The sequence below is a fragment of the Fusarium venenatum genome, assembly GCF_020744135.1.
Source record: "Fusarium venenatum strain MPI-CAGE-CH-0201 chromosome Unknown EDB82scaffold_2, whole genome shotgun sequence".
Classification (NCBI taxonomy): Eukaryota; Fungi; Ascomycota; class Sordariomycetes; order Hypocreales; family Nectriaceae; genus Fusarium; species Fusarium venenatum.
Genome location: NW_027072130.1, coordinates 4,151,938 through 4,178,802, shown reverse-complemented (window position 1 = coordinate 4,178,802; position 26,865 = coordinate 4,151,938). Strand labels below are relative to the sequence as shown.

The following is a 26,865-nucleotide window of genomic DNA, read 5'->3' as shown; positions in this document are numbered from 1 at the left end:
ACCGAATAGACTAAAACCTGATGATTCACGACAAAAAACAACTGGGAAAAGAACACGTTCAATAGAAAGAATACAGTTGGAGACTATATGCTGAGAGAAACCCCACGGTGCTTCGAATACGTTTGTTCCTTAACGGCTTGTGACTCATTCAATTGGTAAAAGAGCTTTGATGGGTTCACCGTCCCGCCGGCCTCCAGATTTCAGCGCAAATAACTGACTCGCGGCCTTGCCCATTTCAAAGTCTCCTGTAACCTCGATGAGATAAATGTTGTAGTTGAGATACAACAGGTGTGGGATATCAGCCACGAATTTGCTAGCATCTGTTAAGTATTTGTCACAGTACCATCGAAAGGTTCAATATTGATGACTTACCCGAGCCCAAAGCTATGGTGTGCATTGTTACGGTAGTTAACAATGACATCAACCTCAAGACTGATGGTTTCGTTTTCTGCAGTCTTGAGGATATACCGGTTGTGGTAGAAATTCGTCAAAGTTAGGATAACTACTCTAATCACTTCAAGTGAAACTCACGCTATTCTCGCCCTGCTCATTCTTGACGTATCTCTCGAAAGACGTTCCGATCGGAAGGATATCGGCTTCAAAAGCACCCGAGACCTTTCCGCCTTGAACATTAGGAGCAGCTCCCCAACGGGTATCGGGACCAGTAACATTGGTCTCACGACCGACAGCAAGGTCGATTTGAAGGAATGGTGTCAGCTGAGGATTTTTGAAGGGGCCTATCTCAGACGCAGTGCGAGGTAAAAGGGTGTCAATGCTCATGCAGAGACCGAGATTAAAGAAAAGGCTTTGAACAAATGTGATGCGCATTTTGGAATAATCGATGATTGATCTGAGGAAAGAGTTTTCTGCTTATTCTACACCGTGGCCATTCCGTTATTCCCATGCTCTTTTATACGTAGGCATTCGATGCCAAGGTTTTGGGATAGCGCTCATCGTTCGCGTCTTCGCTTCGACAATCGCGAGGCAATCGTATCATTGTCAGCTACAAGGATTCAAGTTGAACAAGATGCAAGTAAGACTGACGAGCTGTGAAGCCGGTCTAGCTAAGTGTGTCGCAAGACATATGGGTGATCCGGATCCTTCGTGGCTGTAGGTCTTACGTGGGATTGGTTTTGATTGTAAACATTCTAAAGCCAATTACTAGCAGTCACAGTAAAGTCAGATTATGTAAAATAGACTATGCAATGTTGATCCTTTGTTGAATCTCTGTGTGGCTGTGTTTTGTATCAAGTCTAAATATATCGCTGTGCGCCTAGATCTGGAGTTTCAATCGCCATATCTATATCTTTCTACTAAAGATTGATGAACCGTTATAGGCGAAACTATTTTAAAGTCCAAGAAGTATTTGTTACCAATATCATCGCTTATGACTGCCCATTCACCTTCTGCTAATTGTGATGATCTTGTTTACCACGACCGGCTGTATATCCTCGACTACTTTCATCTTAAACAGGATCTTGGGCAACTTTCTTACTCTAGGGTGATGTTGCAACATGTGTTGAACTTGTGGACGACTTCGTCAATAATGAACAGAGAAGTACTTTACTCAATAACTTCGACAGTTCCATGAGTCTGATTGGTGTAACCAGCAGGAAACAATTACGAAGAGGGCAGAATTACTTTTAGATGAGATAGCAAAGCATATTCTCGCCAGACAATCTGATCTCGGCAAAGACGGCCACTGTACAAGCTATTTCTGGGTCATCTTCCTTTCAAATATGTTCAAGATATCACTGGACTTGAACTGATTAGGACTCAAGGCAAATCAGACAATGCCTATCATCCTCTTCTGATGCTTATGTACGTAGTTCAAACTTCCTATCGTCGCACTTGTCGTTAAATAACCCTTGTACAAAGCGGTGAGAAACATCTTTCTCAACAGTTTGCGATGTCGCATCGCAAAGAGGGGAAGTTTGTTCTATCTACCTAAAACAAATTAGTTTCCCAAGCATCGCAAACTGTTACGTTACGCATTAAATCCCGGGTTAAACTCGCAATGTGGAGTTTTAGTTAAGCTTATCTACTCACCTACCTAATGTAATAACACAACTCGCTGATCAACTCCGTCGCTTATTTCCACCCCGCGAGATTTCTCCATGCCAAGCATAATGACCCCTCATTCATCATTCAATCCTTTGCATTCAGTTGGCTAGTACGCGGAGTAGATCGGTAAACCATCAAACATTGATGTCACGATGGCAGGATAAACAGTATGATCCTTGCCTAGGAAGATGCGGGTTCAGAAGAAGCTCCGGCCAGGCCAACAAAGAACGAAGTGAGGAAACGGTTGAACGTTGCCGTATTGTATTTAACCTTCCGGTAATCCTTTCACCCGATGAATTGAACCTTGTTAGGCTCTCCTAAGCTCCCATATCGACACAATGGCTCCCAATATGGTACAGCGTCTTTACGCACTCACAGCTCTTGTATCCATTGCCACAGCCCAATCCGGTGGAATCCAAACTGGACTTCAATATGGAGAGAACTGGGCTCCCACGATCAAAGACTCGGAGCTTGTTTCTGCAAACTTTCCTGATGTCAACATCACTCTTCGATCCCCAGCATTCCTGAACCCCGAGAAAGTGCCGGCTCGGTTCGCCGAAGGTACAGAGGGACCGACTGACTTGAACGAGTTGGGTAAGATGAGATGATTGAGTTGTTTTCGAAGTTGTAGCTAATAACTCACTCAAGACTACTTCATCCGAAATCTCGCCAAGAAGAATGACTGGATGACCTACGAGTCAGCAGCGTTCCTGTCCGAAGAAGGCCGCGCGATCCCCTATGTTTTCCTATCCCTTCCCAACACCAACTCAAGCAGCAACAAGCTTAGGGTCTATCTTCAGGCCGCGATTCATGGCAATGAACCTGCTGCTGATGAGTCCGTTCTTGCATTTCTAGGCAAGATGGATGCTGAGCCAGAGTGGGCTGCGTCATTATTGGAGAAGATGGACATCAAGATACTTCCTCGATACAATGTGGATGGTGTTGCTTACTTCCAGAGACAACTTGCTTCTAATCTGGACCCGAACAGAGAGCATCTCAAACTGATGCGAGGTCAATCCAGAGAAATCAAGAGGCTTGTTGGGGAGTGGAATCCTCATATAGCCCTGGACATGCGTATGTATCATGCCTGACATCTAGATTCAAGCCACTAACCTTGGGCAGACGAGTTCACAGTTCCAACTGTCTATGGAGGAAATTATCAACATGGCTCGGACGCTCTCTTGTCTGGAGGAATCAACCCAAACATCCACCCTGCCATTCGCGAACAACTTCTCGACTTCTTCATCCCAGCTGTTGGCGAGGAGCTAGAAAGCCACGGTCTTCGATGGGAGCCCTACGTCACCGGGGCTTCTAACCGCACTGAAGGATCAAGGATCGCTTTCACCGAAGCTGTCACTGAAGCACGCACTGGACGAAACGCTGTTGGATTGACTCAGACTATCTCCTTTCTGCTTGAGATGCGCGGTATCCGTATTGCCAATCAGCATTTCCAACGTCGCGTTGCTACCGCTCTCATCAAGATCCAGACTATCCTTGAGCTTGCGAGAGACAAAGCTGACAAGGTCAAGTCTATTGTTGAAGATGCTCGCGAGGAGTTCATCAACAGCGATGAAGATATTGTCATCACCGACTCTTACGTACCCGAGAACAGAACTTTCACAATGATCGATCAGCGAAATGGTAGTGTTGTTCAAATTCCCATCGATTTTAAGCGCACCACCCCTTCAATTGCAAACCTTACCCGGGCAAGACCAGAGGCCTACATCATCCCAAGAACTTGGATTGATGTTGCAGAGAGGCTTGAGATCCTCGGCCTCAAGGTTGAGAAGCTTGACTACGAGTTCCGTCAAACTCTGGAAACATTTATCATCGAGTCTTCCACTGTTGAGCCAGAATTGTATGAGGGTACCTACTTGAATACTGTTACCACCAACACGACAACAAGAGAGGTTGTCCTGCCAGTGGGAAGCTTTTATGTCAGCACCAGGCAGCAAAACGCGGCTTTGGCGTTTATTGCGCTTGAGCCTGAGAACATTGATAGTTATGTCAAGTTCAATATCATTCCTGTGGAGGCAGGTATGGAGTACCCTATCTTCAGAATCCCAAGGGACTAGTTGGGGTCAACTGTTGCGTTGTAGAAAGCAAGGTCCGAAATATATTCATGGTAATGTCAAGTATAGAATATTTGAATAATGCAAATAACTTTCTTTGCTTGCCAATAGCAATAATGATTAAGTGATGGTTCAGTTGAACCATGGAGAAGTTACAAATGAATGAGGGCGAGATATTCGACAGAATGAAAAGCACGGAATAACTTCTGATCTACTATTGAAAATTGAATTGGTATGCAATACGTCAACTATATCTTGACTGGCCATGAGGTTCTCAAGAGTAATCTTTGAACAACCTCCAACCCATGCTACCACCCACCTTTGTGCTTTAGCTTGCTGAGCCTGTGTCATTCTCTGTAAATGTTCAGGGAAAAGGCACATAGTCACGGACTCCCGAGCAGACTCCATCAACATCCACACCATGGATGCCTTCAACCACCCTCCCGCTAGAGCCCCCAAATCTCAATAGAAACCCGCCATCCTCTTCGCTAGTAATCATAGATTCCCATCCTAACTTCTGCGGTCCATTGTACGGATCCTTGAAGAAAGCAAGGATATGGTCTTGCATTGAACGACTTACGTCTACTTGGTACTGTGTCGTGTTTGCAACATGATCCAAAAGCCCGTATGTTCCGAAGATGATCGGGGTCTCAGCGTTATGATATGCGCCTAACCATTTGTACTTGTTCAAATTCGGAAACTCAGCTGCATACTGAAACCTAAAGACGGGTATGTCCAGCCTGTTTCTGTAGGTTGTCGTGTTCAACACCGAACACACAGCAAATGGGATCGTAGCTGCGTCGACAGCATCTTGGTCTGGGCCTTTCGTGAGGTTCTCATGCGGCCAGGGCGTCAAGCTCGAGAACTCATTTGATGTCATGGAAATCAGAATTGGTCTGCGTGCAATCTTGCCTGCTTCGGCTCGCGCATGATAGTCGGAGAAATATATCCGATCGTCGACGATCAGACTGAAGGTTAACGGTGGGGTTTCCCCTCTGTCTCCATATTGACCAACAAAGTTCACAATTTGAGCCATGGAGACCTGGCGCATACAGTCGAGCTCTGCCAGACCATCTTCATCCTCACAATCAGTGCCACAAGGAGAATCGCATCCAACATGCCGAGCAACGAAGCTAAAGTTGGAATACGTCAAGTCTTTCACTTGGAGTACTGTGTTGATACTCATAACGACACCAGACTCCGCGTAGTATGCCTGGGCAATAGGATTTTCGTGCCAAGCAAAGGCATGTATGTCAGCGCTCATGCCGCCCGCCGACCTACCCCAATTTGTGATGCGCTCAGGGTTTCCTCCAAAAGCAGCTATGTTCTCGTGAACCCACTCGAGAGCAGCGCGCTGGTCAAGAATTCCCAAATTCTGTTCACCGTCGACAAGCCCGCGGGCATTGGGAAAGCCGAAAATCCCAACACGATAGTTGATACTGACAACAATGTGCGACTGAGATCGCTCTACCCAAGACTCAGGATTCTGCCAGGGGAGATCAACACCACCCTGAACGAAACCGCCACCAGTCATGAAGAATGCCACAGGAAAGCCTCCTTCAGGTGGCTCATTGGTAGGGCTCCAGATAGCCAGATGAAGACAATCTTCGGATGTGGCTTCGCCCACAAGACCTGAGGTATCATTCTGAGCGCCGTTGTAAATCAGATTACCTTTGGTCAAAGGTGTGTTCCAGTACGACTCAACACCAGATACAAATTGGGGGCATGAAGGCGGAAACTTGGTAGAGTATCGATGTCGTTTCACATTGGGTATCAACTTTTGTGGTGGAAGCCAGCGAAGAGATGAGACAGGCGGTTCAGCAAAAGGAATGGAGCGCCATTGTCGAGTGCGGGGAAATATGGGATCAATTAGCCCGGTAAAGGTGCCAGTGCCTGTTTGGATTGTGAGACTATGGTCCTTGTTTTGACAATTGGCGGTGTTGCTTGCCAAAACAATGGCAAATAGAGTGAGCAACTTCATGGCGTAATAATAGCTGTTAGAAGTAACTGCACAACAGACTGCTACTTTATGTACACGGGCATGGCGTTAAGATAATGGCAGTCAAAATAAGCTTATCACTTGGCACTTTGTAGCGCATCAATGTCATTCTTCCCACGTTAGTACTCTTTCTGGAAGGTGGTTTATTGCTTAGCGTTGAGTGAAGAGATCGGCTTACGTCTGGACGGTTATGTTTATCCTGCTTACGGCGATAAAGGATTAAGTATGCCTTGTCAAACTAAACCAAATAATTTCTCCCAAATTGAAACTTCAAAGTCTAGCATTACTCCATCATAAGGTATGCTACACTGACAAATCTGTTGTGAGAAACAGTCACCTGTCGGCTAACAGAGCTACGCAAGTCTGCCTGCATAAGAACAAGCATGGAAAGGGAAAACAATATCGTTCACTCGAATCGAGTTGAGACTCTACAGATGACGTCGCTTTTAAGCTGCGAAGACGCAACGTTTGTTCAATGAGTAAAGCTACCAATTTCCTTTGAACATCTGTTAACAAGGATTAACCCGAAAAGCTGTTCCATAATTTGATGCTTCCACATTTTGTTCCATAGTGATTGTGACTATTTCTTCTCATAGAGAAAAATACAAGGCCTTTCTCACTCATGATGTAAAAGAAAAAACAAAACAGTTGCTTTTATGCCAGGGTGATCCACTTTGGAACACAGAACATCTTACAGTACAATTCGAACACTCGGTCTCTGATTTGACGGCCCATGCATGTGGATAAGAACCTCGCACAGATTGTTGGCATTTGTGTTGGTTGGCCTTTTCTCACCAATCAATGTGCTTGGCCCTTGTTCTGACCTTCTGATACAGGGATCAACGAATACTCCCTCGTATTCGCTAGGAACACAATATCAACCCCTGTGCACGAAAATGCAAGGCGGCAAAAGAGAAGATATCTCCTCGTCTGACTGAATCTTACCCTTCCAGTAATGATCCGCAGCACAACCTCATTAGCCGATCGAGATCCGACCTACCAACCCCGCAAAACTCGTTTTCAAGAAGGAAGAGCATACTCAATTCGCGCGTCCAAAGCTTGACTTTGCATTGCGTGTAGTGCAGATACATGAGCTGCTGACAATATGACTGACAACACTGCTTCTTCTCCAAAGCAATCACCCCGGTCTCCTATCTCGCAAAAGTCGGCGGCAAGTCGTGAGGCTGCGGAAGCTGCGGGTCTTCATGATGCTGAACATTGGGCCAATCTAGCACAAGTAAGATGACATTTTCCATGATTCATGATTATGTGGTAAAGCTAACTTATACCAGGAACCTCATGATGACGATACTGATTCATCGCTTGGTAGTGACGCTGACTCGTCGACGGCATCCATGAATTCTAGTATTCTCAACTACCGCACTATCAAGGGGAGAACTTACCATTCGGAAAGAGGCAACGCTGAATATTGGTACACAATTGTCTCAAGATAATATAATATTTGTCGACTCACAATATTTTAGGGCATCCAACGACGATCAACAGAACGAGGCTATCGACATCATGTAAGGCTATCAATTACATAGTTTCTTTGTTGGAAGCTAATATGTGTCAAGTCATCACTACCTCCTACTGGCCCTCGATGGAAAGCTTCACTTGGCTCCAATAGGGGACAATGCAAAGGTTTGACCCAAACTATGCTAGCTAGATTTTGAACTAATACATGTGAAGTCTATCCTTGACGTCGGCACTGGTACAGGTAAGAGCCTATAACTCTAGTATGGATCAAAACCTGACATTTCTGAACAGGAATTTGGGCAATGTATGTTCACACTGACGAAAGGCGAGACCGTCATGACTGATTCTGCTAGCGACTTTGCGGATGAGCATCCAGATGCCGAACAAGTGATAGGAACTGACATCTCCCCTATTCAACCTAGTTGGGTACCTCCCAATGTCAAGTTGTAAGTTACCAAAACACGAATCAAATGCGTCGGTTATCAAGTATCTCAGGCATCGCTGACATATAAATAGTGAGATTGATGACTGTACGCAACCATGGACCTTTTCGCCTAACACCTTTGACTACATCCATATGCGATATCTGTATGGTTCCATTAGTGACTGGGGATCTTTATTTCAAGAAGCATACCGCGCTTGTAAGCCAGGTGGCTGGGTCGAGAGCTTCGAGGCATCAACTCGCTTAGAGAGCGACGATGGTAGTGTTCAAGAAGGTAGTGCCATGAGCGAGTGGGGCAAGTTCTTCATCGAAGGTGGTAAGAAGCTAGGAAGGACGTTTACTATCATCGATGACGATCTTCAAAAGCAGGGCATGGAAGAAGCAGGGTTTGTAGACATAGGTACTTGGGACTTCAAGGTATGTAGACAGCTTCTGCTGAGTGACGAAAAGCTGACCTTATCAACTGCATAGGCTCCTGTTGGCTCCTGGCCCAAAGATCCAAAGTTGCAAGAGATTGGCAAATTCGGGCACGCAGCGATGGACCAGGACTTGGAGGGATTTGTGCTTTACATGGCCAGTTTTGTCCTTGGCTGGTCAAAGGAGGAGGTGACGGTGTATTGCTCTCAACTACGACGCGAGTTGCGAAACCCGAGACATCACCCGTATTGTCGGATGAGAATTGTGTATGGAAGGAAACCTGAGTAACAGATAACTCCAGCCACGTTCATTATTATTCGGCATCAATTAGCGTCAATAGAAGCTTTGAATATCTTATCGCTAATTCAGTACTCGCCCCCTGTACGCTTTGGTCGTGATAATCGTTTGTATTTATTTTTCTCAATTTTGCCTTGTCAACAATGTTTATTCTCAAACGTGCTCAACATCAAGTATAGAAATCCACAACACAGAAGCACAATTGAAGGGACGTACAATAAGTCTATCAATGGCACCCCTTTTAATTCAAATATCCCTTTAGATGTCTGAGGTAAATAGTTTCGAGGTGGTTGAGCAACTGTCACTTCTTCGTCTGAAACTGCCATTAGACTGTAGGGTGAATCACATACTACTCTGTAGCATTCCCGCTCTATATCCGGAAACTGGCTATCTACCTTATCTTCGTGATACGATTAGTAGCATTAAAAAAGATATGGGGACTCAGTCACGCTAATGGAAGCATCCACTATAAATAGGCTACAACCATCAAAGCGTTGGAAAACCACCAATCAATAAACAGTGAGGAAACTTTGAAACCAGGTTCTGTATCCTAAGCCTGGTATGTTCCTTCATAAATTAACAGCATCATACTCCTTTTCCTTTTACTTCTTCGTCCTTTCCGTTTAACAGATCAGACATTGACAATGGCGCCAAGGAGAAGCACAAGAATTGCTACTAGCGGATCGGCAATTGCGCCAACCCACCACCACAATCTTAGGAAGCGAAAAGCCCAAGGCTCAAATGAGGCAGATCGACTCAAACGAAAGAAGAAAGCACCGATTAGAAATACCAATGGCCGTACAAAGAGCCATGCTGTCGCGAATAATGGGCGCGTCTCTGGACAACCAGCTCCAGAAGATGCCTTGTCCGTTCTTCCAGCAGAGATTCAGCAAAACATTCTGGCCAATGTTCGTCAACAAACCTCCCCAATCCGTGCTATTCACTCATATCTACTAGGTAAACGACACAAAAAGTATGATTAACTTGGCTAGCACCTCCAAACGCTACTACGCCGTCGCCATGGCTATTATTCACAACCACATTGCTGTCCAAGTACGCTACTATGCCCACATCCCCAAAGTCATCAGGCTGCTTGAACCTCATCTGAGTATCATTCAGAAAAAGCAGTTGAAAAAAGTGGGGAAATATAAAGGCCGTCAAGAGAGATTTTCCAGTCGCCTAGATCAGGACGCTGTTCCAGGCTGCGCGCAAGATGTCCGACAGATGACTATCGGCAGTATCGATCCGGGGAAGAGGCATAAGAGCTTTGTACTGAGGACGCTGGAGGAAGTGTTGAAGAACCTGACTAATCTTGAGGTATTGGATACGATGGAGTTGACGGCGTAAGTTTCTGTCATGTCCTGCCTTGCTGATCCACGGAAGCTAATTATTGACCCCGAAGATCGATGGCATCCAGTATTCTTGCACTAAAACATCTCAAAGCGTTGCGCATATGGGGCCCCTTCATCAACATCGCCTCTCTGTCGCAGCTGCGGGACCTGAAACATTTGTCCCTCAGAAGCATGAGTTCTTGCTTCAGGTCTTTCACCAGGGAGAAAACCCTCAAATCCTTCGTATTGAACTCGTCCTCGACCTTGGAAAGCTTGGAAATCCATTCAACACGGTGGCCATTAAACATCGATAACGTCAGAGAGGATGGAACTTTGGCGGCCAATAAAGATTCCATGAACGAGTCACCTATTTTTACCGCACTCAAGTCGCTCAGCCTTAACAGTCCCTCATCGGAACGTGATGGCGAAACTTGCCTGTCCAACATTTTCCGTTCCGTCAACTTCTTGCAGCTGCGGAAGCTTGAGATGATGCAATTGGAAGAAGGGAAATTGACCTTCTTCAAGTCTCTGGAGGATTTGTTCAACACGGCTGACGAGGGCACTATTCAGCTACGACATCTCGTGTTGGATATGGACGCTGAACAACCGAACTTTCTGGCATCTGAAGTACATTTGGAGGGTATATACAGATTCATAGCATCGTTCGACACCCTAACCTCTCTCGAGATCCACAACCATAACACATTCAAGGACAACCTCCTCAACAATCCTGACATATCGCGCCGACTACAGCAGGTCATAGCCATGCACAAGGGCCTTGAATCACTGCGCTTTCGATATACAAGAACCGCTACATCATACGCTTCAGTCGATACCCTCAGAGTCTTGACAAAGAATTTACCCCAGCTGCGAGTACTTGAAATCCCCCTAGAAGAGAAAGATTTTGTAAGTCGCAACTATATTTGACACCACGAATCTTGTTAATAAATCATTTAGGATGGAATGGCACGATCGATATTACGTGCTAGAAATCTCGAAACCCTGATCTGCTCGTCGTTTAACAGTTGGAACTATCGTGTCAACAACGCGATTATCACGTTTCGCGAAAAGTTGGTAGGAAGCCTCTTACACATTGCTGAGGACAATGAAGAATTCATTTGGGAGAGAGTATATCGTCTAAAACATATAACTCTCGCCTACCGCAAGTTCACCATTGGCTCCGATTTAGAACTGACGAACATGGCGTATCTCGAGAGGATCAGCAGAGATGATAAATCGGTCTGGGTTCAAGACAAGCGTATCCTGGTAAGGTCGAAGCAATGCTATTACACACCATCGAGTGAGTGGGCGAGTCAAATCATGACGTCGGTCTAATATCATTAGGAGAGCATATGTGGATCACAGTATAGCTGTAGCGCGATTTTGAGTGTTAGTGAAGGTATCGTCATGCGATTGGACTGAGATACAGTATGACCGTTTGAAGAGACGATGCAAAATATATTAGTGTCTTTATAACAGACATTTCCTCCGATTACTACTGCCCACTTTAGATCCGTCCGCCATAGCCATGTCCATTCTCCATGTTCTGTTCATACCGAAAAACAATATCGGTCTTGACACCAATCTGGCCGTTGGGCATAACTAGCACTTCTTCACTACTGTTGTCGTCAAGCCCATTCTTTATGTTCGTCTCAAAGGTGGTCTTCGGCGCACCAGTACCTGGCACACTATTTCCTCGCAGCTCAACAGGCATTTGTTTGAAGCCTGAAAGCTTGTTGCTGGAGATACCACTTGTCCCGAGAAGACGTGGGGCATACTTTTTGGCGATGGCCTTATAGGACGGAATCGAAGCGGCGAGTATACCGATGTTGGTTTCGATAACGGACCAGTACATGGCGTTGGAGATAACCCACGTTGGATCAGTGGAGGTGAGCATGGGAGGGATGTAGGTGATTCGGATGATGGAAGAGATGCAGGCACTGTATTTGTCAGTATTGGGTTCTAGTGCTAGCCGTAGGCGAGGGCAAAATGGTGCTTACAATAGTCCGAGACCAAGGATGATGGCCAAGCTGATCTTTTGTCGTCGAGGAACTCGGAGTCTTATTACCAATGGAATTGGCAGCGAGTAAGTGAGGATATCCGTGAAGATGTTGACAGCCGCGTTTGCAAGGTAGAATGCATTGATGTTAACGCAATTCTTTTCCGTGGCTGGGATCGTAACATCATAGGCTGCTGAAATTGGCGTGCATTGGAAAATGCAAGCCAACACATTGCCTCCGGCTTGACAGCCCACCACTATCATCATGAAGAAAGCTGTCTTGCGGAGTACCTTATCACCCAAACGAGTGTACAGGGCTAGAACCGAGATCTTGATGAAGCCGAGGCAAGCATTGTAAAAGATAGACGATAGCCAAACAATTTGACTGTACGCGGTAAGGTTATCTGGGCCTCGCTTCTGAACATCCTCGAAGTGACTACCGAGGCCATGATTTACGGAGGCGATCGTGCAGGCAATGAATGACCACGAGAGTAGAGCGCCCACGCAAATTAGATCTTTGACGAGAGTTAGAAACAAAAAGAAGATGTCGAGCGGTGGGTTTGTGGGCCTCGTTCATACTTACAGTCGTCGTTACCCACTGATCTAACAATAAAGGCTCGTGCCCATAAGCGAAGCACGACAGCGATGAAGCTGATGACTGCAAAGACGATGGCAACGGAGTTTACCGTAGGACCTTGCGACTCCATTATTGCAATTACTCAACTGAAAAAAGAAAGAAAGACAAAAATGCAAGCAAGAAAAGGAATGGATTGTAGATTACGTGGTTCGAACTTTCAGTTTATTTGGAAGAATGAGCCTAGTTAAATGCAAGAATCCCCCCATTGTTGGTCAACTGAGACAAGCAGATAGTTTCATTACAAAGTTCCTTTGAGATGATTAACTCGTTGGTATTATGCTAATCCCTTTCTCATCTGTAACATATGGCTGATGCACAGACGTAAACTGGTAAGCATCTCTATGGTTCGCCGCTCGCCTCGTTTCGCGTCATCCTTCGGGGTGATGATCTTGGAGGCTTGGTTCTTGTCAAGTTTTGCCAAGATTGTCATATCAAAGAGCCTCTTGGACATGGGTTCAGAACCTGGTTTGTGGAAGCAAAAGCAATGTTCAGGAGAAGTGCAACATTTTGCGGTGTTTCACTCGTCGACAAAGATTTTCGATAGAACCAACAACGTTACATTTGGTGTAAATAGTGGATTCGCTGTCGACTTTTAGTCCATGATTGGCTTCTAGGATCATGCTCAGGTTGGGCAACTCGGACTGAAAACCCCGCTGATAGTGGAGGAAATGGTCGATCAGTTATCTAAGCGAAGGCCGAAGCAGCCTCGGTTCTTGTTTTCTCGCGTAATCTCTCCCCTAGCCTAGTTGTCACAGTTCTGACCAGCACCTTTCACACCAACCAGCTGCTGTTGTTCTCTTCACCGTTGAGTCTATTCCTGTTGTCTCGAGCTAGACAGCGGGCCGTTAGTCTATGAATTAGCTTAACGTGCCGGGAGCATGTCATAAAAATGGACTTTACACTATCCGCTTCAGCCGCAAAGCCTCATTTTCTGTTGCTTCTTTCTCTTTTTTTTTATTTTTATTTTTTTATTTTTATACAAAAACTGAGCAATCATTTTCTTCATGATACATAATTGACACAAGGACCCGCCTAGTTCTTCATTGCTGGTTTTGTGGGCTTGCAAGCGACCAACAAGGTCCTCCTCTGATTTAGCCGATTCAATGGCAAGGATCTGCCGGACAGTGGTAACATCAGATCATACGACAGTGGAGAGTTCGCGTATTCCGCAACACAGGGACAAGATAGGAGACGATCTTGGTGTCGACTCCTTTATCGAGATTCGTAGATTGCCGCTGCTGCACTGCTTAACTTATTGATCCAGACCTGATATCTGCATGTGAAAATGTGGTGTTGCAATGACAGTAGAGTGTTGACCATGGATTATATTAGGAGTTGAATATGATGATCCTAGTACGATGGTGGGAACTACCAGGGTCAGAATTCTCCCGCAAAGGTTCCGGCCTTGCACAAGTCTACAGATGTTACCAACTGTAATGCCAAGCCTGTTGGTTTACTTCCTCGCAAATATAATTTCAGGTACGTCAATCAATTAGTGGGCTCCCACCATTATTACCTGACAGCCGAGACAGACGTCAATTTTAACGCATGAGAGTCATGGATCTTGTCAAAGAAGACCAGTTCCAACAACCAACACCAAGTCCACTTGGCTGCATGCATAGCATAACAATTACGGACCTTTGAACGATCTCGGAAATGGATCTTCGTAAAAGGCATTCTCGCAACAAGTGTTGCGTTCAGACTTCAGGCTCGAGTCCCAATTAAGACTAGAGACTGCTGGGGTATCCGGATGTGCAAGCCGTTGTGGTACTATACCGACGATCACCTTCATGTGCATTTGCATATCCCTGGCGTATTTCCTGGTCAAAGCCCAAATGGGCGCTTGATTGTTTTCTCGTTTCTCACAATTGGCTCATTTAGACTTTCGTTTATCATTTTCTTGAACTTCGGGAATTTGGTAAACGATTATGGCTCTACTCAGTATTGTTAACGTAGCCCTTTTGGGCGTCGGTTACTTTTTATTCTGCGTTGTTTGGCAGATTGTCAAGTATCGTTTCTTTCATCCTCTCGCAAAGTTTCCTGGTAACTTCTGGGGAAGTGTCACGCGGCTCTGGATCACGTATCACAATGCGGTCGAAGCCGATGAATGCGAGACATTTCAAGAACTTCACAAGAAGCATGGTAAGATCCAGTTACCGACACCAAAGAGCAGTTCAACTAACATATCCAAGGACCTGTGATTCGAATTACCCCCACTATGCTGCTGGTCAGCGACGCGACCGAGCTACCCAAGATCTACAATCGCCATGCAAACAAGTCAAAGCATTACATCACCGGAAGCTTTGGCAAAGATGAATCGCTTTTCAACATGCAGGACTCCGTGACTCACGCCAAGTACAGAAAGGTCGCTGCACCTCTCTACAGTCTGACCAGTATCAAGAAAATGGAGCCCTTGATTGACAGTAACATCAATGCCTGGATGAGCCGCCTCCAGAGGGACTTTGCTGCTACGAACAAGCCCTTCGACTTTGCACCCAAAGCCGTCTATCTAGCTTATGACGTTATCTCTGAGGTCGGCTTTGGCGCTCCTTTCGGTTTCATCAAAGAGGACAAAGATGTTGAGGGCCTTATCCAGGGTTTCCATGACGGCCTAACACCTTTCGGTATCATGGCCAGACTGCATCCTTTTACCAACTGGGTTAAGAGCACTTTCTTGGGCAAGTATATGGTCGCTAGTCCTGAACAAAACTCAGGTATCGGCACATTGATGCGCTTTCGAGATCGCTTGATTGAACAACGCTTCAAGGATATCGAGAATGGTTCTACGGGTGGTCGCATAGACCTTCTACAAACGTAAGTAACGACCAGATATACAGAAGATGTGTCACTAACAATCAACAGCTTTATTGAAGCTCGAGATGAAGACGACAAACCACTGGACATCAACTACATCAAGGCTGAAATCCTGCTGGTTTTACTGGCGGGTGCTGATACCACTGGCACGGCCTTCCAAGCCATGATGATTCACATCCTTACAAACCCGACTGTCTACAAGAAACTCCTCGCTGAGATTGACGAGGCCACAGCAGCAGGAAAACTCTCTGAGATGCCCCAGTACGACGAAGTTGTTGAGCACTGTCCCTACTATATCGCATGTGTCAAGGAATCGATGAGACTAAATCCCAGTGCTCCCAACATCTTCCCTCGTATTGTTCCTCAAGGCGGCCTCGAGATCTGCGGCCACTTCGTTCCTGAAGGTACTGAAGTGACTTGTAACCCGTGGCTAGTTCATCGTGATCCGAATATTTATGGCGATGACGCTGAGATTTTCAAGCCGGAGCGCTGGTTAGATATTGACAAGGCCAAGATTTACAACAAGTACAACATGGGCTTCGGGTACGGAGCCAGGGTCTGTCTTGGACAGGACATTGCAAGAATGGAGCTTTATAAGGGCCCATTGGTGTTCTTGCGGAGTTTCAATGTCGAGTGGGTTGATGAAACGAAGAGGGGCAAGTATGTAGTTAATGGTGGTGTGAGTTACTTTGAGGACATGAATATCAAGATCTCAAGGCGGGATGCTGCTGCTTGATTTGGTAACTTCTGATAACAAAGAAGATATCTACAAGAAAGTATTGAAAGAAATTACTTTACTGGGGAATGTAACCCTACACTTTTGTTTTTCGTCGTGAGGATGTTCTATGGTCATCGTCAGATCTTTCGTTCTATGTGGTGATTTAATGCTCTCATTTGACATGTTAAAGGTTAATAGGGGATTCTTCAACAAATGTTGAAGTGAATGAGACAATGGTGTAACTACGTAAATATATTTCGTAAACTCTACCGGTAGGAAGATAAGTTTCGACATCGAATCACTGGATGTTGTGAATATAAACCGGCAAACAGCCAAACAAAGCTTTTTCTTTGAATCCAAGTTGATTTAAATGACGAGAAGTTCTACAAACGCATCATTACTATTTACACGATGATAAAAAGTCCCGTGAAATGTATAGGTCTTGTCTCCGTGGTTAAGATCTAGACATGCCTATAAAAGCCCCCCATAGCGCCATGAATATTTTGAACACCAACTATCAAGCTCTCGAATACTACGAACGCAAACCTCGTCTTCGACATTAATTATTATATCTATTATATACGCATACCAGCCATTGCAGAATCATGCAAACCTTTGCAAACTTCCTGCCGACCTTCACGCACTGGATCAACAACGATCTTGTAGCTGATCAGGACAAATTAGCAGCTGCTTGCCACGCGATTTATCCTAGAGATGCAACAGGATATCGCAGTATCGAAATCTGCTTTGATATACCAGAGCGTCCCGGATATGTAAAGGTTACCTGCCTGTCTCGTGAGCCACTCAATCTGTTGGATGAGCTTCGAGCTAGAGGTGGTGACAATGGCCTGAAACGAGAAGAGGTCAAGGTGGAGGGGAATAGCGAAGGAACTGCAAAATAGAAAGGGTGTAGTAACTGAAGAAACGAAAAAGTATGAAGGGCAACTATTTTTGAATGGTGTCGATAAGAAGTCTTCGTACCTCCCTAGTATAGTAAGAAGAGTCAAACTGAAGGTATAAAATAGTTCGCCTCCTTAACAAAAGACTCAAGTTTCATTGCCAACTTACAACAACACTCAAACTAGATCTATAACGCTATGTTGAGTCTAACATTTTCTCCGTACATTGAATACAACAATATTTTATTTTCATATCACGAGTTCCATATGCGATATATGGTATTTACATACTAGAACAAAGATATAAAATGTCTGAAATTATTTATTAAGAAAAAGATTACATATAAACGTAAATGTCACACAGTAAGATAATGAGTTCAATCCAGGAGAGTACTAAGTTTCAGATAGGGGGTTTAAGAAGTATGTTGATTGGTATAATTATATATAGTGTACCCTGGAATATACTGCCCCCAGGAGGGCATTGTTGAAGAATAACTGGGATATCCCAAAGAAAGTATCGCTGCCTGCATTGCAGGATGCATTGGTGCAGTCATTGACTGCTGTTGTGGGTAGTAGCAGGCCCCCAGACCTTGGTAGACCTCGTGGCCCTGGTAAGTCATCCCTTCAGGGATACCGAAAGTGTTGTTGGCCGGCAGTGGATTGTGTGGCGACGGCTTGAGACAGGTACCCTTTGCCCAGCCCTTAGGACGGTACTTCGCCAGACAGACCTGTCTGTTGCCTTGTGTCGGATGATAAACCACATCCACATCCTCCGGCTTGGCAGAGTTGATGATAAGCCGAACAGGTCCAGGAGAGCCGTTTGTGTACCGCTTGTTCAGACAAAAAGGGTACTCTTTCCAGGGGCCGCAAGACTTCAGAACCAGTCGTTCGCTATTATGGAACTTCCGAGGATACAATTTGTTGGTAGGTGCTGGGGAATCTGGCACCTCCTTGGCTTGTTCCCGGATTTGACTGGCTGGGATGTTGCGATACCATCTGTCGTACTGTAGGTCGGCCAGTGAATAATACGAACACTCCGAGGAATTATCGTCATCGGTCTTGTGGGATGGAGGAGACATAGACATGGAAGCCATATATCGAGTATGCTCCGCTAGAGCAGCAAATGTGAGAGACATGGTTAAAGTGGGTATGAGTAATCGACTGGAAAGTTTTGAAAGTAAGTGCGGTGATATAGTCGATAAAAAGTAATGTAACATAGATCAAAGCAATTGCACTGTGGCAAGCGCTGTTGAACTGCTTTCGTGTTGAGATGGAGAAAAGTAGCGAAGGTCAATGTTATGAACAATGTTCGTGTGTAGTTGGGTCGAGAAATGGGTTGATAGTATGGCTGGCTTTACTGATCCTGTTGCTAAGAACTTCGGAATATAACGAAGTATTTAGATGTCATCGATAATAAAATGACCAGTCAATAATTGGAATAGTATGTCGTCGTCAAAAAAGAACGGTTGAGAATGACCGAGAGTAGAATATGAGTCAAGAGGTTGACCGCAGAACTCTGGATGTTCGCAAGGTGACAAGAGATGGTGCGTGTGAATGATGGTATCGAAGCTATGAAACCTATCGAGCCTAGGTAGCGGTATATCTGCTCGTAGCTGGATATGGTGATATCTAAAAGCAGAGTATGTTGAAGCCGAAGGCTGAGAGTGATGGCGCTGAAAGCTAAGTCTCAAAGTTGAAAGCTGAAAGCGATAAATACAGAGTAAGCTGAGTGCGGAAAGACGAACGACTGTGGTGAAACGTCTGAGTTGGGAACAAGAGAACAGAAGGAGAAGAGGGCATTTTATAGAATTGGTCAGTTTAAACTTCCAAGCAATTACTCTATTACTTTCTAAAAGACATGGCAGGAGAGTCTTCCATTGATAAGTTTCAGTACATACTTTCTACAGTATGAGTCAATATAGTCAGTACTGAACACTATTTCGTTACCAAAGGTGAAGTCAATAGAATTAGAGTTCAGCAAGGGTCCGATGAAGATCTCCCGAACGCCAGTGTGCTCAGACCATGTGTTCCAGCCGTACGACAAATTAACTTTTTCCTCAATAGTAAACCTAATGTTCCAATGTGAGTTTAACTTTCAGATGCTTGCTGCGACTTACATGTGAGTCATAGTAGCAATGGGACTAGGGTGGAGCTCATTGATGTTACCTGGGAGATACAAGGACCAACACCCGTAAAAATTCCCTTCCCCAGGTTGACATTTCGTCGTCAAATGAGCTGACGTGATTGAAGTTTGAATAGGGTTGAGCCGTGTCGGAACAGGGCTCTATCTTTCTTGTATATTGACCACACGATGGATTTTTCATGAACTCGTGCAAACAGACTCCCAGCCATGTCGTTCTGGGACATACATCCACATCATCCACTGATACGTTAGTTCAAAAAACGATTTTAAAATTCATGTCTTTGTCACATCACGAGTTTACGACCTTGGGAAGAAGAGTTACGTGATCAAAGAGTTTCATAGAGTTGTTCCTTATACTCAGATTATACATTGCATTTTGCTAAAAAAAAAAAAAAAAAAAAAAAAAAAAAAAAAAAAAAAACTATTTTGAGGCATCGTCCCAAACCTTCATGACAAATCACTACCATCGACAAAACATAGAATATTAAACTCTCTCAGGTCCCTCAGCAAATTTTCTCCACAATGGGTCTTTGAGAAGAGTCTGCATAGCATCATTTTCAGTGTTCACGAAGACCTCGATACCAGGGCCGGCGGCAGGTCGTTCAGGCAGAAGGACGTGCATAGAGTGTGTGACTCCCACCTTGGGAGGTCGGATAGCAAGAATCTTTTCACCCAGGGCAGGACCCCACTTGATGTCGTAGAATGGAAACTCTCTCCACGAAGACAGAAGAGCGTGGTTGCCAGGCATGTCGAGGAAGATGGTAGGGATAAGACGAGCCACGTTATCGACACGCTCGACACGAGCGGTGATACTATCGAGGTAGGACTCCTTGGACTTGTTGACAGCACCTCGGACAACCAAGGCAATGTCAGCCAGGGTAACATCATCCTCATTCATCAGGGTATCAATGTCCATGATAGCAGGAGCAAAACCAAGAATATTGCCAAGAGTGTGTTTGTGAACATCCTGGCCAGCATATCGACGACGAGCATCAAGAGCAAGGCCGAGCATGGAAGGCCCAGTGGGCTTATCGCCACCCTCCTTATGCTTGTGCTGAGCGTTCATAGTGCAGCGCCAGACGAGGGCCGTGATAGCATCGTTGGTGGAAATGAAGGGGGCGTTGTCCTTATTTGACTTGAAGTGCTTGGCGTTGGCAGGGGAAGCGAGTTCCTTCAGGGCTTGGATCTTCTCAGGTGAGAAGTAAAAGACGTTGCCATGGGCGATAGGCATAGCCAGTTTCTCAGGAGGGCCCGTGGGTGTGAAAGGGATCTCGAGGTACTCAGCGTGGTCTTCAGGGTTACCAGGCTTGGCACCAGAAGACTTAGCGATCTTGGCTCGGTCTACCACAGGTATCTCAGCTGGCTCAGAGATAGAAAGTCCCTGAGCCTTTCGGACCTCTTCGGCTAGAAGCTCGGTGAACTTATACATGCAGGCTGCATCGACAGCAGCATGGAGGAAGAGCATGTTGAGAAGGAGACCACCCTTGACGAAGTTGAGTTGCAGCATGGTGGTGTTGAGTCTGTCAACTCCAGCGGCAGGCCACTCTCCACCAAGACCTCGTTGACAGACGACATCAGGTTCTAGAGCCGAGGCAGGAAAGCCCTGTGTCTTGAGTTCCTTAAAAGAAGGGAAGTCTTCATTTCGAAGGTCCTTCACCTTGAAGTCATGTTCGATCTCATCGCCATAATGACGGAGTTGTAGTTCACCATCCTCGGGGTATGTAGGTGTGGGAACAAACTCGCAGCCCGCAATAGGAACGCGGTCCTTGAATGCAGAGTAACTCTTCTTGAAGATTGTGGTCAACTCATCGGCGTCGTAGTTCTCGGGTAGCTCAAAGTGGTAGACGAGTCTGACCCAACCCATCGGACCAATCTTTTCAGTGGGAAGTAGAGGGGGCGCAAGGTCTACGACCTCAGTGACCTGCTCAGTCATGGCATTCTTGACAGAGACTTCGTGGGGTTGGTCGACGACCGAGATCTGAGATGGAACAGCAGCCATAATGGTCTGCTTGGCTAGTTCCTGATTGGCGGTTCGTGCGATTTATTGGGGGAATTAGTGAAGGATCGGGAAGGGGTAGAATGGATGTAACTGTAGTGGATATGGTACTTTTGGATTCTGGCTCGTCTGTTGCGGACAGGCCTGGCTTCTAATACTCGTGTCAAAAGGAGCATCTGTGGTGACGCGAGGCTGTCCGCCACCGGGTTTCGGCACCCGAGCTATTTTTCGTTGCTAGGTTCATGTTCTACTACATGTACGTCGAATCGTTACTGTTGCAGGGTCTGGCTCTAGTCTGTTCAACCATCCAACAGAGCCAATATGAGCGGGCTAGAGAGCAACAGACTGCTACACAAACAAACAATAGGGATCGGGATTGTTACCAATTGGAGTTCGGCCAATCTACTTGAGTATCCGTTATTGGCGCGTTCCGAGTGGATCCTGTCTATTATCAAGGATGCTATTTGAAGTTTAACGATCAGTAACTGAATCCAGGCATTGATCAACAAGAAGATAAGGAGGATTCAATTGGACCCTTACTAACTTGCTGGCCGAAGGGAGAAGAGAGGAAATTTGCTGTTTACGTGAGTGGATAGCCCCTTAGTAAGTTTCTTCGGGTTGCTAGACTACACCATACAAACGGCTATAATCCGATACCTGGGATCATTCTTGCATCATTCATCGGCTGATCGATACCTCTCCGGCTTGTAGGATTCCTTTCCCTCGGTCATTACCCCTGCGCCAATTCGGCATTGCAACGCCAAATCGAGAAAGTCCTAGCCATTGCGACACAACAAGAATCCAAACTGCTCTACCCGGGGTTCTGGAACAGTTTCTCCTAGCCATGATTGCGACGTTGCATATGTAAACGTTTCGGCCCATAAATGAGGTCCTGAAACATGCCTGTCTCCCGGGTGTTGGTCCTTGTCACACGCGGACTGGAAACGGTTGCGCGGATAACCAGGGTTGAATACCGAGTGGCCTGTTCGGCCTGACTAGCGTATACCAGAGCCGCAATGTGTCTTGGCAAGACCTACATTCAGATTACTGTCAGAACTTAGTGTCGATTGCGGAAATCTGCATCTCAACGGCTATGGGAATCAATATCGTTCTTCACTGCAACAAAGTTCAAGCTTGTGCTTGGTTCTTGGACTCGGGAATCGCCGCAGGTATCGGGCGGTACGATGTGGACAATGGGAGCGAAGGAATATGATCCATCCAACAGGGTAGCATCAAAGTGGACACATCAAAATGCCCCTCCCACTACGCGTTCCGAGTTTTCAACATGTGGGCTGTTTGCCATTGAACAGTAATTCACTAGAGGTCCTAATTTCGACTAAAATGAAGAGAGCATACAGGCTGTCCGTAACGGCTAAAGATTGACGTTTCGTCCAAGGCACAGCACGCGGAAGTGGGAAGAAGGAATGGTTGCCATGAAGGAAAAAGAAACAACATCCCCGTATCGTTTGATGTAGTTACCCAGTTTCTGTGTTTGCTTTTGGACCGGACAATTTCTGCATTTCCTTATTTATTAATGATTGAACGGCCCCATGGGCAAGCTTGATAAAGCCGCCGCCAGATTCTATTTCTACATGCAGCTAAGCTAAGACGGCTGTAACTCTGCTCTGAACCATGGAACTGGATCCCAATATCGTCGCCATCTTTGGCCCACCACCCAAAGATATGGATCTCAGCCAATATCAGATCACAACGTACAATATTGTTACTTGTGTCATTCTTGGAATCGCCTTCTTGGTTGTAGCTTTGCGCTTCTATGTGAGAAACATGAAATCTGCCCAACTGGAGATGGATGATTGGGCTGTGTTGGTGAGCTTGGTAAGTGAACAATGCTTTCATTCTCGCAATGTTTTTAACCTTTGTCTGTAGTTTTGTGCTGCTGCTACTGTCTCAATGACAATCTTAGGTATGCGGATGATCTAGAGAGTGGATAAGTATGGGACTAATGCTTTCTAGCTGGCCAACATGGATCTGGAGCACATGTTTGGTCCATCAAGATTATGACTCTCGTCGAAGTTTTCAAGGTATGTTAAGCTTGCATACCACTTTAGTCGTTCCATACTGATACTTGACATCAGATCGTTTACGCCGAGCCTTTCGTATACGCCCTCGCCGTTACGTCCGTCAAAATTAGCATTCTCCTCCTCTACCGTCGGCTGTTCCCGCTCGGCATCAATAAGAGTCGTGCTTATACGATAATGTTTTATGTTGCAACGTTCTTGACGAGTTGCTATCCCTTTATACTTTGGATCACAATGGCTTTCGCATGCAAGCCTGTCAGCTTTTTCTGGAACCAATACATCGGCGCCGAGGGAAAGTGCATAGATGTGAAGCTATTCTTCCTTGTGCTGGGAGTTATGAACATGGTGAATGACATTGTTATCCTAAGCGTCCCTATTCCCCGTATCTGGGCTTTGCAAATGAACAACAAAACCAAGGTTTCAGTTATCTGCATTATGCTTCTCGGTAGCTTGTAGGTTTTCTTCAAGCCGTGTGTATCACTCTAGTATTAACATTTTTCCAGTGTCTGTGTCGCCAGTATCGCTCGCATCTACTACCTCTGGGGTTTCTTCCAAAACCTCGATGCCACATGGTGGATGGGTCCTTCATTTGCCTGGTCAAGTCTGGAGCCGTCCGTCGCTATCATTTCAGCATGTCTCCCTACCCTAGCACCTCTCTTCCGACTCGGTCGCATGAGTGCGACATCTCGGGGCACGCCTTCTGGGGGAAACGAACTATCTAAATCAGGATCCAAGCATTTTCAGCTATTCAGCGTCAACCGAACAAAGGGAACTGGTTTCCATAGCGACGATGATGAGGTTGAGCTTACATACGATGTTGGGCGAGGGGGAGCGAGTGATGCGGCACCTTGGAATAATAAAGAGACCAAAGAATCGTCTGTTGAGCAGGGCATTGTTGTCTCGACCCAGGTGTCGGTTACACGTCATGATAGGAAAGATCTCAATGGTAGCATCTAGACAGAATTTAAAAAGATTTTTCTTTTTCTAATATATATTAATACTTTTCTTTAGTATTTCTTCATGAAGAGTCTTGTTGACTACAACTTATAGACAGATTAACTTTTATTAAAAACTCAAAGGAACTTAAGGCGGTATGTATTAAATAAATAAATTCAATTTAAGTAGAAGGTAATAAGCTTATACCTTAAGAACATAGCTAAACCTTGAGATTAACTTACTGCCCTACTATATATCACTTTACCCTATATACCTTAATTAAATTTAAGTTAAATAAAGCTTTGTCTTTAATTGATTAAATTAATATATATAACTATAGAATTATCTGAAGTTATTGTTTTCTTACAAATACAATATTATTACAGCTATGCAAAGTAAGGGGGTATACGGCAAAGCGGTAAGTTAATCTAAATTCTCGACAGGTCATAGTGGCTAAACGGCCAGCTATACTACTGTATGTCCCTTCGGATATTCCAACACTAAAACGCGGTGGCGACATCGTAAGGCTATTTGCCGAGAAGAGCGGCTCTCCTAATGCACGAATGTTTATTCGAAAAGCCGCTGCGGCGTTGGACAAGGTTGTGATGGAGGTTATACTAAGGGACCGTGAGATCGAAGGCTTGCGGGTGCTACTCGTTCAGGCAAAACCGGCTAAACGTGGCAAAATCGTCCAAGACCCGAACGAGCGCTTTGCAAGCCTTGCGCAGATACTTGTGCAAGCTAATCGAGAGCCTCAACAACGTGTTCGGAAGGTAAGAAATGCGGTACAAGAGGTCATTATCGTGGAGGGGGAGAGTAGCTTTGAGTCGGAAGAGGAGCTGGCACTGGCTCGACGGTCGGCACGCAATTGGCGACCAACAAAACACTATATGGAGCGAGGTTTAATTGCAGACGAAGAAAGCGACTAAATAGTGCCAAATGCGATTCCTGTTGTATTTTAACCATTTAACTTGACTTTGTTGCGACCTACTTACGTTGATGTACCAGTTGTGCGTTGTTGGCTGAATAGAGCCGGCCAAAGCCAGGGGTGGGCCAAAACTAGGGTGGGCGACTTATATCGTGTGGCCGGGGGCTTGTACCATCTGAGTTAAGAACCGTTCTTTGCACCACATCTTCTGGGGTCAAATGCTCATATTATTGCTTGCGCAAGGTAAAATTCAGCATGGAGAACCTTGGAATAAATAGAGCGCATGTCTTCAAGTTTGGCAGACATGATACGTGAGATATATTTATCAGGCGGCTGAAATAAGTACGTCCCTGAGATAAGGTATTCGCATAGTAACAGTAATGGTTCTCTATTGAATGCTAACTGCCTTACTGCTTAACGTAGCGGTCGAGAAATTCAGTCTGCATTTTGATGTTCTTCTCAAAATAGTCTCCCCTGTAAAGATCAAAATGTCCACATCCATCCAGGTAGAGTAGCTCTTTTGGTTCCCGAGCTTTGTTGAAGGCATCCATTTGGGATGCTGTTGATACCAAGACGTCGTTACCGGGAACAACAAATAAAAGTGGTGTTGGGGAGACTCTGTGAATCATAGACTGACCCTCAAAGCTGAGCATATGTAGTTGGGTTTGCGAAGTGATGTAGTTCTCCCAGCGGCTGCCACAAGTCTTTTGGAGACTCATTATATCATAGGCGTCCTTTGTGGGAAACATGGCGGTTGTTGTGGCGGGATCGGAAGATTCACGATCCGGAGCAATCAGCGGCACAATTGATGGGTCCAGCCCGGAGGTAATCCGACACCGGTCCTCTAGCAAAGTCGGAATACGATCTTTGAACGCAAGTGATCTAGTCTCGCCTGAAACGGCTGGGCACTGAATGATAGCAGCTTTGATCCGCTTATCGATCGCTGCAGCGTAGATGACGTTCCCACCAGAGAAGCTGCTACCCCAGTACACTATCTTATCCTTGTCGACACAGGGAATAGTGGCTGCATAGTTGAATGCATCATAGTAATCTGCTTGCTGTAACGGTGGGTTGGACTCCTGTCGAGGCAGGCCATCGCTGTCTCCCCAATTACGGTTGTCATATAATAATACCACGTATCCTGTGTCGTGAAAAGCCGACGCAAAATTAGGCAGCAGGAAGTGGCGGGTGCCACCAAGCTAGATGAACATCGCATATTAGCGATCCTATAACCTAAAATGCGATATGGAGCGGAGGCTGTAATATACTAACACCGTGGGTCATGATAATACAAGGCGAGGTCTCCTGTTGTGGGTATAGCCAGCCACGTAGTATGATACCATCGCAAGCTCGAAATTCGACGTCTTGTCGTGGGAGTCTCATGTTTGTAATCGCTTGTGGTACCTGTGTCCAGACCGTGAATGAAGGAGAAAATAAGCCAGTTCGTCAAGTTCAAAATACAACTACACTACCCTTACTTGAACGCAGACTGCATCTACTCTCATATAGTTATGGAAAGTATGGAATGGCTGGGTGCGGGATATTTACCCAAGGGCAAAATTCTCCAAACTGCATCTTTAGGTGCGATGCAGTCTAAACCTTTCTCAGAAGTCCGAACGCTGGAACCGCCAAGTGTGAAGGATCAATAATCCACA

General features: G+C 45.5%; 11 protein-coding genes across 11 annotated transcripts; 5 read left to right on the top strand and 6 right to left on the bottom strand.

Moving 5' to 3' along the window:
• Window positions 1-144: 144 nt before the first annotated feature.
• On the bottom strand, window positions 145-828 carry EDB82DRAFT_524044 (uncharacterized protein; the record flags this gene model as incomplete). The annotated part of the gene is made up of 3 exons (XM_025734392.1): window positions 145-313; window positions 373-455; window positions 532-828. The coding sequence occupies 3 exons, from the start codon at window positions 826-828 to the stop codon at window positions 145-147; spliced, it is 549 nt and encodes a 182-aa protein (XP_025585203.1).
• Window positions 829-2,414: 1,586 nt separating this feature from the next.
• On the top strand, window positions 2,415-4,139 carry EDB82DRAFT_429099 (uncharacterized protein; the record flags this gene model as incomplete). Its single annotated transcript, XM_025734391.2, has 3 exons — window positions 2,415-2,658; window positions 2,713-3,138; window positions 3,187-4,139. The coding sequence occupies 3 exons, from the start codon at window positions 2,415-2,417 to the stop codon at window positions 4,137-4,139; spliced, it is 1,623 nt and encodes a 540-aa protein (XP_025585202.2).
• A 361-nt stretch (window positions 4,140-4,500) lies between these two features.
• EDB82DRAFT_428984 (acetylcholinesterase) lies at window positions 4,501-6,117 on the bottom strand (the record flags this gene model as incomplete). The annotated part of the gene is made up of 1 exon (XM_025734390.1): window positions 4,501-6,117. The coding sequence occupies one exon, from the start codon at window positions 6,115-6,117 to the stop codon at window positions 4,501-4,503; it is 1,617 nt and encodes a 538-aa protein (XP_025585201.1).
• A 908-nt stretch (window positions 6,118-7,025) lies between these two features.
• EDB82DRAFT_444719 (S-adenosyl-L-methionine-dependent methyltransferase) lies at window positions 7,026-8,870 on the top strand. Its single transcript, XM_065607795.1, has 9 exons — window positions 7,026-7,372; window positions 7,428-7,567; window positions 7,620-7,661; window positions 7,713-7,779; window positions 7,828-7,855; window positions 7,906-7,918; window positions 7,968-8,060; window positions 8,131-8,473; window positions 8,528-8,870. The coding sequence occupies exons 1-9, from the start codon at window positions 7,241-7,243 to the stop codon at window positions 8,759-8,761; spliced, it is 1,092 nt and encodes a 363-aa protein (XP_065464724.1). The 5' UTR covers window positions 7,026-7,240; the 3' UTR covers window positions 8,762-8,870.
• A 417-nt stretch (window positions 8,871-9,287) lies between these two features.
• EDB82DRAFT_165192 (uncharacterized protein) lies at window positions 9,288-11,540 on the top strand. The gene is made up of 5 exons (XM_025734388.2): window positions 9,288-9,678; window positions 9,728-10,113; window positions 10,173-11,007; window positions 11,059-11,401; window positions 11,446-11,540. Exons 1-5 carry the CDS (start codon window positions 9,415-9,417, stop codon window positions 11,469-11,471), a joined length of 1,854 nt encoding a protein of 617 aa, XP_025585199.2. The 5' UTR covers window positions 9,288-9,414; the 3' UTR covers window positions 11,472-11,540.
• On the bottom strand, window positions 11,523-12,927 carry EDB82DRAFT_165198 (uncharacterized protein). Its single transcript, XM_025734386.2, has 3 exons — window positions 12,684-12,927; window positions 12,102-12,615; window positions 11,523-12,041 (listed from the first exon to the last, which is right to left on the bottom strand). The coding sequence occupies exons 1-3, from the start codon at window positions 12,805-12,807 to the stop codon at window positions 11,609-11,611; spliced, it is 1,071 nt and encodes a 356-aa protein (XP_025585198.1). The 5' UTR covers window positions 12,808-12,927; the 3' UTR covers window positions 11,523-11,608.
• A 1,369-nt stretch (window positions 12,928-14,296) lies between these two features.
• Window positions 14,297-17,171, top strand: EDB82DRAFT_460555 (cytochrome P450; the record flags this gene model as incomplete). The annotated part of the gene is made up of 5 exons (XM_025734385.2): window positions 14,297-14,879; window positions 14,930-15,551; window positions 15,600-16,230; window positions 16,389-16,417; window positions 16,862-17,171. The coding sequence occupies exons 1-5, from the start codon at window positions 14,666-14,668 to the stop codon at window positions 17,169-17,171; spliced, it is 1,806 nt and encodes a 601-aa protein (XP_025585197.2). The 5' UTR covers window positions 14,297-14,665.
• A 410-nt stretch (window positions 17,172-17,581) lies between these two features.
• EDB82DRAFT_566507 (Ribonuclease/ribotoxin) lies at window positions 17,582-18,304 on the bottom strand (the record flags this gene model as incomplete). Its single annotated transcript, XM_025734383.1, has 1 exon — window positions 17,582-18,304. The coding sequence occupies one exon, from the start codon at window positions 18,302-18,304 to the stop codon at window positions 17,582-17,584; it is 723 nt and encodes a 240-aa protein (XP_025585195.1).
• A 1,392-nt stretch (window positions 18,305-19,696) lies between these two features.
• Window positions 19,697-21,018, bottom strand: EDB82DRAFT_498140 (transferase). The gene has a single exon (XM_025734382.2). The coding sequence runs from the start codon at window positions 20,816-20,818 to the stop codon at window positions 19,796-19,798; it is 1,023 nt and encodes a 340-aa protein (XP_025585194.2). The 5' UTR covers window positions 20,819-21,018; the 3' UTR covers window positions 19,697-19,795.
• A 1,921-nt stretch (window positions 21,019-22,939) lies between these two features.
• Window positions 22,940-24,291, top strand: EDB82DRAFT_444708 (uncharacterized protein; the record flags this gene model as incomplete). Its single annotated transcript, XM_025734381.2, has 5 exons — window positions 22,940-23,143; window positions 23,195-23,231; window positions 23,282-23,349; window positions 23,404-23,798; window positions 23,850-24,291. Coding segments are annotated over 5 exons (1,146 nt in total), but the record flags the coding sequence as incomplete, so codon positions are not given.
• A 1,299-nt stretch (window positions 24,292-25,590) lies between these two features.
• Window positions 25,591-26,730, bottom strand: EDB82DRAFT_498139 (alpha/beta superfamily hydrolase). The gene is made up of 2 exons (XM_025734380.2): window positions 26,483-26,730; window positions 25,591-26,409 (listed from the first exon to the last, which is right to left on the bottom strand). Exons 1-2 carry the CDS (start codon window positions 26,591-26,593, stop codon window positions 25,618-25,620), a joined length of 903 nt encoding a protein of 300 aa, XP_025585192.1. The 5' UTR covers window positions 26,594-26,730; the 3' UTR covers window positions 25,591-25,617.
• Window positions 26,731-26,865: the final 135 nt, after the last annotated feature.

Excerpts from the sequence above, each read along its gene's own strand:
- EDB82DRAFT_498140 (XM_025734382.2), bottom strand. The coding sequence starts at position 20,818 with ATGCTGCAACTCAACTTCGTCAAGGGTGGTCTCCTTCTCAACATGCTC.
- EDB82DRAFT_165198 (XM_025734386.2), bottom strand. The coding sequence starts at position 12,807 with ATGGAGTCGCAAGGTCCTACGGTAAACTCCGTTGCCATCGTCTTTGCA. Across the intron at positions 12,616-12,683 it reads ATCAGTGGGTAACGACGACT|ATCTAATTTGCGTGGGCGCT; the intron begins GTAAGTATGAAC and ends CTCTCGTCAAAG. Across the intron at positions 12,042-12,101 it reads ATCCTTGGTCTCGGACTATT|TGCCTGCATCTCTTCCATCA; the intron begins GTAAGCACCATT and ends TGACAAATACAG.
- EDB82DRAFT_498139 (XM_025734380.2), bottom strand. The coding sequence starts at position 26,593 with ATGAGACTCCCACGACAAGACGTCGAATTTCGAGCTTGCGATGGTATC. Across the intron at positions 26,410-26,482 it reads GTATTATCATGACCCACGGT|CTTGGTGGCACCCGCCACTT; the intron begins GTTAGTATATTA and ends ATGTTCATCTAG.
- EDB82DRAFT_165192 (XM_025734388.2), top strand. The coding sequence starts at position 9,415 with ATGGCGCCAAGGAGAAGCACAAGAATTGCTACTAGCGGATCGGCAATT. Across the intron at positions 9,679-9,727 it reads AGCAAAACATTCTGGCCAAT|GTAAACGACACAAAAAGTAT; the intron begins GTTCGTCAACAA and ends CATATCTACTAG. Across the intron at positions 10,114-10,172 it reads GATACGATGGAGTTGACGGC|ATCGATGGCATCCAGTATTC; the intron begins GTAAGTTTCTGT and ends TTGACCCCGAAG.
- EDB82DRAFT_444719 (XM_065607795.1), top strand. The coding sequence starts at position 7,241 with ATGACTGACAACACTGCTTCTTCTCCAAAGCAATCACCCCGGTCTCCT. Across the intron at positions 7,662-7,712 it reads AACGAGGCTATCGACATCAT|TCATCACTACCTCCTACTGG; the intron begins GTAAGGCTATCA and ends ATATGTGTCAAG. Across the intron at positions 8,061-8,130 it reads GTACCTCCCAATGTCAAGTT|TGAGATTGATGACTGTACGC; the intron begins GTAAGTTACCAA and ends ACATATAAATAG.